This window comes from Halyomorpha halys, unplaced genomic scaffold (genome assembly GCF_000696795.3).
Source record: "Halyomorpha halys isolate HHAL.00 unplaced genomic scaffold, Hhal_1.1 Scaffold48.1, whole genome shotgun sequence".
NCBI lineage: Eukaryota > Metazoa > Arthropoda > Insecta > Hemiptera > Pentatomidae > Halyomorpha > Halyomorpha halys.
In genome coordinates this window covers 85,150-95,750 of record NW_027107227.1, presented here as the reverse complement: position 1 = coordinate 95,750, position 10,601 = coordinate 85,150, and the positions used below count along the sequence as shown (strand labels likewise).

General features: G+C 31.8%; 1 protein-coding gene across 2 annotated transcripts in view; it reads left to right on the top strand.

The window, feature by feature from the left end:
• SPR (Sex peptide receptor) overlaps positions 1 to 10,601 on the top strand; it is a gene marked incomplete in the record, with an annotated part of 538,241 nt that overhangs the window by 491,214 nt on the left and 36,426 nt on the right. For both annotated transcript variants that reach the window (XM_067045511.1, XM_067045510.1), the window contains 1 exon segment: positions 5,038 to 5,218. In XM_067045511.1, the coding sequence (XP_066901612.1) occupies positions 5,038 to 5,218 (181 nt within the window).

Genomic DNA, 10,601 nt, shown 5'->3' with positions numbered 1-10,601 from the left:
TCAGCAAAACTTAAGTTTCAGTGAAAGCAAAATGTTAAAAAAGAGAAGAAGGAATAAGATCTAACACGCTCTTAGAGTTGGCTATGAGCTAAAAGATAACAACTAGACATTTAATTTAATTTCCAAAACTACTACAGCTAATTTAGCATTAGTTTTTAGTTGTTAGTTATTGCTAACTTTAGCCCAACTCTGCTTAACACTAACATTGATAATCTCTTTTATGTAGAGATATGTCTTGCCTAACATCTATTTTAGTGTTTAAAAAAATTATTTTCTTTGATTGCCGAGCAAGTTGGGATAAGAGTCCGTGGTACCTAACGTTGTGGGTTCGATTCCAATTTATTTTCCGCCTGTTCCGAAAACGAATCTTGACATGTCCATTTTATTGAAAGCTTGTGCAAAAAATAATAATTTTATTTTGTTAAATAATTTTAAATTAGTGACTTTTTTTTAAACGAATAAATAGTTTGTCAGTTACATCCCATTGCACTAAAGTGCCTGATAATTAATTTATTTTAAATCAAAAATATATATTTTCACTATCTCTTATTAAAATTTGCCTCTGCGTGTCTTCAAACATGTTGCATTATCTGTAACATATCTTGTGGAGAGGCAGTAACGCACATTACATTGTTGATAGATAATTATAATTAAAATGAAAATACTTGTCAAAAACATTTTTAGCAGTCGAAATATTTGAAATATTTCCTTGGCAATATAGTTAATTACTTTCATCACACTCCTGAAATTGCTTTCTTTACAATCAGTTTATTTCACACGTTGTAGTCACTTCCAGCTAATTACTAGTCGTTAAAAGGAAAGCGGCCCCTATAAGGCATTATAATTTTCCAGTTAATAAAAGTGAATTGCCCACTTACAATCTGTAATAATTATATCTCATCTGAAGCAAAATTCAAATTTATCTTATTTTTTGGAGTATGTAAAAAATTGGTAATTTTGTTAAGGTTTTTTTTTTTTTTTTTTGTAACTTTTACGTTACAAATGAACTTCCTTGCTTGCAATGATTTATTAATGATGATCCGAGAAGTATTCGTTCAGTTGTAACAGTCTCATAGTGGTGCAAGAGTGCAAAAATAAAGCATTAAATTTATATTTTAGCGCTGTTATGTGAGTAAAAATAAATATTTTGGAACGAGTGTACAAAACAAGTTGCAATGGGGAGAAGTTCAAAACTCACTTATACATGATGCAAAAAGTTAGTGCATATAGCCATGACCTCAACTGAAAATCACCCGCTCTGCGGGGGAGTGGCACTACCCAATTACAGCGAGCGGAAATCAATAACTAGAATCTAATTAAAGTAGTAACCATAATGGCTTAAGTATAAATATTGAATTTTGTCAATTTCTATTACTCGATTTTGTTGTATAACAATCTTTTCTTCATTTGAGTCCAAGATGATAAATTCTAGATCTTAATATTTAAAACAAATTCAGTTTATATAAAATATTTGATATGAGTATAAACACTTTGTTGCTCAGGTGTATAGGTGTTCAATATCAAACATTCAATTTTCTTTTTTTGAGTGTTTTTCTGGAATTATCGGCATTCCGCGATGGACTTCGTTCAATATTTGGAGAACCAAGCATATTCATGAAAAAGTAAACACCAGTGTTCGATCACATGATTTTTAGTATATCAAAGCAGATTACATTGCTTTCCTAATTGTACGATTATGGTGGGCATAAAATTTGTTATTATTGGAAAATCACCAAATACATCCCCAATTACTCACAATTTTCAATTCCACTTCTGTTCACCTAAATATTCGTTAGTGAATGATATAAATTTTGTAAATACTATTTTGTAGTACGATAAAACAGGGCATAAGACTAGAGTAAATCCAAAGTATCCATTAGAACAGCCAGAATTTTTTAAATCTTGTTTTGAAGCCTGAAGAGTATTTTTTTTATAGATGTGAGAGATAATTTAATTATTAAATTAATTAATTTCAAAAAGCTTATCCTATAAAGGAAGATGTGCTAAAAATGTTTTTTTTTTTGTTTTTTTCGAAATTTTAAATATTGTATTTTGTTAAAATGAAATTTCAATCTAACTACTACTCTTTTCAAAATTTACAAAAATCAGAAAAAAACTAACTATAATCATAAAATTTCTTATAATTATGTAAATAAAAAAAAAAAACTTTGAGACAGCTTGGATTTTAATACCTCCTCTCATGCCCTCCTCACACCTCCCTCACTACGGGAATCACAGGGAATGAACTAGCCGATCACTCTGCTAGTGAAAAACTCGTACTTCCAGGACGGGGTAAAGCAATTTTAATTCCATAAGAAATGAGCAAACCTCTTGAAAAGGAAGTCGAAGATAAATGGCAATCTTTGTGGAATAAAATCCCAATGAGTAAATTAAAAGAGATGTCAAGCCCTGGGGTACCTCCAATCGCAAATGCCGTAGAGTTGTTCAGACCAGGCTGAGAATAGGTCACACGAGGCTCACCCACTCCTATCTTATTTCAAAAGAAATGCCTCCGAATTGCCAGTATTGCAACAATAATTTGACAATAAGCCATATTTTCCAACAACGCCCATATTTCACACCTCACCTCAATAGCTTAGGACTAAACCCAGATATTTCAAAAACCATTGGAGACGATGGTAAAACAATAGAATTAGTGTTTACAACATTTACTGGCAAAATTATAACATTGAATGGAAGAAAAAAAACAATTATAACAAAATAAATAAATAGAATAATAAGTAAATAATCAAATTAACAGAATATAAGGAAAATTAAATAAAATATAAATGGAATTGATGACCAAAGAAGTTTGGCGCCACTAAACAAAAACAAACAAACCTCCCTCACTACCATATTACGCTAACTTGAATTATAATGTGCCACCATAAACATTTTCAATATTGCATTGCATCGATGCATGATTCGATTTTCTTGCTTGCATTGATATTTATAAAATACTTCCGTGTTAAAAACCATCATTCCGCTGTTTTACAATTTATTTTCCGATGTGTTTATGGCTATATTTATTGATGTTAGCATCTCCTTGAATTCTTAAACTTTGAATCTCCACCTTGTTGCTTGAAAGTCTATTCCCATCACCGCACAATCTATAAAATATCACCATAAAGCCACAATAGTGTATCTCTGATAGTAAATATTTAGTTTCTTAATTATGGAAAATAGATCATCTGTGATTATAATAGAAGCAGTAGGTTTTTAAGCAAAGACATAATCCTATGTATCATTCATAATAACCTGTAACTTAATTCATTGCTGAGTTTGCTCTCAATTAAATGAGGCTTAGCTTCAAGTAATTCAATGCCAATCTAAACCTTCAGATTGCAAGCCTCTTTCAAGATTTTTCAACTTATTACTTCTGTCATTCTATCCGTCAATTCCAGTAAGATGATTTTGAAGCTTTAGAGGTTTCATGGTGCAGAGATAAAATATCCAAGGAAAGCTTATCCTGATTGCCTCATCCAATATCACTCAAAAGAAGAAAAAAGAAAATCACAGGGATTTCTTGAACTCTACTCTTCTTAGAAAATTTAATTAGAAATAAAATTATTTCTGTTTAAATTCACTTTTACTCATCCATTTCATTTTTTTTAGTCAGAAAGCTTAAAAGATATAAAATATTTTAATTTTAAAAAAATCCAGCAGAGTTTATAGAAACAGTCATAGCAACTTGGAGTTATTAGCACAGCGCCTTACCAGTACCATCCCAATCTCTTAAAAATACAATTATATGAAGTAATGTTGTTTATGTAAATGCGCAAATTACTCGTTAAAAAGAGCTATAAATTCAATCACTACAGGCATTCTTTGCCTTTTAACAATAAATTTGCCTAAATGTTATGTATTTTCTTTTTTCGTGGATGTTTAATTTCTTCTTCTTCTTATTTTATTGGCACGACAGACCGTGGAGGTCCAAAACCTAGCGCGATGTTCTACGGAAATACATCGCGCGTTCCTTGACGAAGTTTTCATATGGATTCTTCACTTCCACGCCTATTTTTGTGAGTGCCACCCACCCATTTGCTAACGGGACTCACGAATGCCCGGGGCGAGGCTATGAGTGAGTATTGTATAATTATTTGATTGAAAAAATTCTGGGTGAGGCCGGAACTTGAACTCACAAGTTGGAAGTCACCTTTGGGTTGGTAGTCAGGCCTATCGAACCCCCGGATATTTAATTTAGGTCTTGAAAATTAAAATTAAAAATATTTATTTCTCTATCCAAATCACTAGTTAAATCTACTTGCTTATCCTGATAAGCAAGGTAAAATCTATTACCTTGAAATCCCAAAAATAATCTGTAATATAAGAGATCCATGGAACAACTGTTTAAGTAGTACAGTAGATACAAGTCCTATATCAAGATCGATATATTTTTTTTTTTTACTTATCACCAAAGTTTTAAATTTTCATTTAAATAAATTAATATCGCACTTCATTCTAAACTTATGTTATTCTGATATTTTGCATCCTCTATAGCAAATATAAACTTTGCATGCAAGAATTTAGATAAAGCTATGCCCTCAGAATAGAAATGTTATCTGCTAACCATTCCCTTAGCTTCTCTCTTCCAAAATCATGGTGTTGATAATCGACACCGCCATGTTGTTACCATTTACATTATAGCCTAGGCTTAAGGTTTATGAATCATTACGTAGTTCAAAAACGAAAGGATCTATGCGTGCCTCACAGTTCTTTAAATTGAAGATATAGGAAATTATGTTTATTTTTTTATCAATTTACCAATATTACACGTAGTTTTTTTAACTATTTTCAAGACCGATTTTAAGGAGAGTTTTAAAAAATTCCCTAGGTATATATTTATTTGGAGTTTATTAGTTCAAAATGCTTTTCTTAAATGGATATGTTATATAGTTTCTTTTTTAGTTAATGTAGTAAAATAGTTCTTAATTCAGCATAGTATTAATACAGCAAACCTGTAAAAACGTTTTCATTAAAATTAATATTTATTCTTTCGTTTCCTAATTACTTAAAAAACATTCTTACCATTTCCAGGTATATTTACGTTTGCCACGCTCCCGTAGCAAGGACCTGGTGTACGATGCCGAGGGTTCTTAAATGCATTGCTTGGATCTCATTTATTGCAACACTTCATCAATCAACTCGATTCATCGATAGGGACTACCTTCCAGTCAACATTTCTTGGGGCAACCAGGAAAATGTTACAGTCTGTAGGGTAAGTGTATTTTTTTTTCCTTTGCTTCACAATTATTTTCTAATTGTAGTCGACCCGTTTGAGAGATATATCATAATTAGTGAACCCGAAGGTTCCACGCCGATACGACTAATCGCTGTCCACACATTTTTCCAATGATAACTGTTCAAATCCATATCCACAAAATCAGACTTCACCCCACCTATGTTTCGATCTACCTCTCAGACATTTACCCGTTGTGTCATTGTTTATACTTTTTTTTAGAGATTCATTGATTGCTAAGACCTACTACTTTACACGCCCATCTAACATCTGAACTTATTTACCAGATGCAATTCACACATTTCAGTAATTAGTAGACTTCTAAATTATCTGGTTAACTCATACTTCTTTAATTTCTCATATAACAAAAACTGCAGATTGCTTAATTAAGCAAGTAAGGCTGTTGGGGTTGCAGCTCTTTGACGTGCAGTAATGATGGTTCACACAATTTCTTTTTTGGAACCTCCTTTATTATTAAATTTATCCAATACATACATACATACAATGCATAATACAAATGACAAATGTATACTAGCTTTACATAAAGGTTCACAACAAAAAACTAGGGAATATATAGTAGTACCTAGTAGAGCCAATTCTTTCTTCGGGATGATGCTCCTGCAACATTGGACATTAAAGAAACGTCAACCTGCCATTAAAAAAAAAAAAATTTAAATCCTCAATATATATTTTGTAAGTTATACCTTGATTAATGTGCATAGTTGCCTTCAAGAGCATTACCGAATTTAGCCAGTATTCCAGATCATTTTACGGCAACTGTTCAATCACTGCAGTCTGAGATCAATAAAAATCCGCATTATTTTTATAATGTGTCTTATTTTTATAAAATAGCTGGTTCTGGGTGTATGGAGTGGATATTTTTATAATGGCCAAATAGCCTCTGTTCTGACCATTGATAGTATATGTTTAACCAAAGGTGGTTACAATTTTTATTAGTTATGTTGGTTGAATTTTAATAATTGATTAGATGAAATAGTGGAGATTATTAAAATTTACTTGGTTGGGTTGTGTTGGATTTATATAATCCGAATTTTCCGGCGCTTTTTAAAAATTGTATATAAAGTTGGTGTCGGGAGTCTCATTTTCTGATGCCACTCTTACCACGGACACCGGAAGACCTTTATCGTGCCATGCAAGCCATGATCTGGCTTGTCCCTACCTCTTCACCACAACCAACGACAACCTATTCAACCCACTGAGGGAAAAACACGTCTTTCTGACACCAGGCGAAGAGAACATGGTTTCACCATTTTTGCCTACTTTTGGGAAGCGAAGAAGACGTGACCGCGGCGGCGAAGACGTCACACACAGATAAGCCAATATCGTAATATATAAGACCACCCAATGCTCATGTCTATAATCGAAATAATATAATATTTTAAGCTAACACACTGACCATAGTTTTTCCCTCTCGGGGATTTTACTTGATTTATTTAAATATACCCACGTTCATTAATAACCCGAAAAGTCTCACAATTTCAACACCCCTTTTCCACACTAATATAAATAAAAATTCAACATACACTCGGGATACCTGAAGTAAGAAACGGACAGTTCCCAAAGTACAGGAGCTTGTGTACTGTGTGAGCTTGATACTGAGATCCTTTGAGGAGCTTACAGATTAGCTCTTGTGATGTGTTCAGTCCTCTCATCCTGATTCCGTCCCCTGCCTGGCTGTGTTGATTAACTATTCACTCACCCTGAGTGATAGTTGACTATCAGCAAAATGAAGTTGCCCTAGATAGCCGGGCTCATTCATGGTTTGTTCTCTCTCAAATAGTACCTGTTCTCTTGTTTATTGGGTACTACTAACTTCCTTTGTATGCCACTAGATGGCAGCATTTTAAGCTGACATTCAATATATTTGAAGGGACTTCCTTAAACAGTAACTCTCCTGAAACCTCGGTGTTGTTGAGATATTTTCAAAATTTTGAAAAAAAAAAAATACAAACAGCCCGGAAACTGACTATTGTGCATTAGGAATGTTTTTCTCCAAAGGTGGAATGGGACTTTCTAGATCGAAATTCAACATTAATTTTTTGGAATTCTGACAATCTTCGTAGCATCAAAATGTCAAACAATAATGGAATGACCCATCCAAATATATCATCATTAACCATTCTCTTTAAACATTTTTTTTTATTTTTGTTTTAACGACAGTCCAAGAAGGTAACCCTGGATATTGCAAAACATGATGTACAGTCTCTTTTCCAGCTTTAGAAATTGGGCAATGTAAGTTATATGTTAGGTACTGTCATTTATTATTGTCCTTCCTTATAGTTTGTTCATCGGTATAAATTTGTTGAATTTGGGTGCAGTGCGTTATTACCTTTCAGTTTCTTCATTGATTAGGTTTATGTGTCTGTCGAAGGAGAAGAAGGATAATTCAATGGCATTGTGAAATATTTTCAGTTACAATTGGTGAATTTTAATAAATTTTATTTAGAATGAAGTGGCGATGGGGTGAGGGAGAAAGTTTTGATACTGTTAAGAAAATAATTCTTAATTAATTTAGGGTTCCTAAAGTGCAAAAAGTAATTGGAATTACATTTGACTGTAATTAGTGACTGCGATTACTTTGGTTCAAGTAATTATGATTTCAGAACATTATTACAATTATAGTGGGTCGTCAAATAGTTACAAGTACTAGTCATAATTGTAGCTTTATTTCTGCTATTTCAAATTACAGTAATTGGGAAAAAATTTCAATTGAAATCGTATTTCCAACTCATTTTTGCCAATATTGTCACCAGTATTGGAAAAATAGGAATTTCATTTACAATTAATGTGATTTTGAATAAACCGAAATTATTATAAATACAGGTTATTCTAATTGGTAACTTCAGCTATTTGGTGATCCACTGCTATCGCGATTACAATTAAAAGTTGAGCCAAAGAAATTACAATCACCAATAATAATCAAATGCGATTACAGTTACTATTGGGTCAACATTGGTACCCATGACAAAACATGCGTAACCTTTGTTAATTATTATTAAATAATAAACGTAAAGATTTCAATGATACGTCTATTTTATTCAAAACTTTACCGTCATTATAAAGAAATTTCAGTTTAACAGAACAAGATAAAATTGCTTTTGGATTAGTTTAATTATGTACAATTACACAAGCAAAACCCTTTAACGAAAATCTGAAGCCATTATTGTGAATTCTGAGAATACTTCATGCTAGATCCTCCCGTTTCTTTAAAAGATAGATGGAGATTTAAAGCCCTTAACTTGCTAACTAACTTAGCATGGAGCTTTTCTCATTAAGATCTAAACTTCAAATAACTTTCCAAGCAAGTTAATCACTGTTATTTATGTAAAATTCTACAATCAAGAAACACGAAAAAGAATTTAACAAGAGGGGTAGAGAATATTTTTTAACCGGTATCTACGAACTAGTATATAATAGAAAAATAATGCGATTTTTAATTTAATGTGAACAATTGACGAATTAGGTAATTAGGCATAATCTAAGAATTGCTTATTAAGAAAATTGTATGATTCCCTAATGTTTTAATGTCTCATAGATTAATTTGTGGACTGATATAAATTACCAGGGCAGAATAGTCTGCGTGAAATTATTTGGTTCTAAATTGCATTAAAATATGATAATTTATAAATAATATCGTTATATTTTTGGAATTGTTAAAGATCATATATGTAATAAAAGCTGTTTGTGAGAGATTGTCCTTGAGGATGGCTGAATTGGCCGAAACGTTGGACTTATGTAGGAATAACAAATGTTTTGAGATTAAAATGGATACAATTTTATTTATTTAAACAATAAGATTTGTGCGCCTTTGTTGATGCACCGCTGACCATCTCCTAATATCAATCTATGTTTAAATATTAACACCTCAAAAGAGAAAAAGTTCCATCAGTGATCAATCATGCCATAGTAAATGCAATGATACAACTGAGTATTAAATTTTGTTTGTTTATTTTTAGATCGTAGAAATAGTTTAGTAAGCCCAGTAAGGATACGATTTTTTTTTAAATCTAGTGCATATCTATAACTTAAGGAAGACGGTCGTTAATAATTTAGGCTTCTTAGCCATTCTCGATTATGAGATACAGAGATCATTAAGTCCTTAAGGGAGTATTATTAATTTTTTTATATGTTGAGATAAATATAAAACTGGTTTCCATGTTAACTTACATAGAATATTTATAAAACACACGTGGGCCCAAATACGAAATCCATTTTTTTTTAAATCACTGAGAATTTTCAATCCCAGTTCTATCGCACATCTACAACAAGGGGAATTTTTATTTCATAGGCATTGTTGTTTTTTTTTTTATAAAGCGGTGAATTAGTCAGAAAATGAGTTGTAGCATACATCTACAGCCCGGTAATATAGATATTATAATTTCTGAATTCATTAATTACTTGTACGTTCTTCTGACTCTTGTTGGCTATAACATTAGATTTTCATTTTAAAAAGGAACAAAATGAAGATAGACTAAATGAAAAGATACGTAAATATTAGCAAAGTAGGTTGTAAATGATCAACATTTATAGAAATCGTTCTTACTAACATAACTTATAAATTCAACATTCGTTTAGGAAATTCTATCATAAAATTTAATTACCTAGACATATAATGGCTTTATATATATAAGTTATGGTAGGACAAGGCCTGTATACAACCTTAATCCTAACTCCTTATGTTAGTTATAAGCACTGATAATGTATATAGGAGAATATAAGCAGTATCATTCTATTAAGCGTGTGTTATTATTCTGCTCCCTTTTCCTTTTTTTAAAAGCCTTTTAGTCCAAGTGTATATACATTCATCCTACTTTTTTTTTTAAATTTATTTATTGATATTTACAACTGTATTACAACTCATCAAGTAAATTTGAGGAAATCATAATGGTATGGTACAAGCATGTAGAGAAACTACCCAATGGTAGTACTCATTTTTACAATATAAGGTCTCGAGACCATCTTCTTTTCAGACGACTCGGAGAATTGTCCGGAATAAAAGAGGAAGCAAGATTAGAAACTAATGGGTTTGAGTGGTTAGGGAGTTTGTAATGGAAGGATTGATATCTGGTTCGGGCTAGATCGATTACAAATGGAACATTAAGGTCTTAGTGGATGATTTTATTTGGGACAAAGTAGGGAGCAAACCTACGTTAAATCAAAAATAAGTAAAGTGCTAAAGTTAATTAACAAGATTTGAAATGTTTCTACTCCCAATCGACAGAGAAACACAGAGAAAGAAATTTATTCATTCATGCTGCCCAAATACATCGGGTTGCTACATTACACAGCATACTGATCAATCCGTGATCGGACATATATAAATTTATAAATTACATTTTTT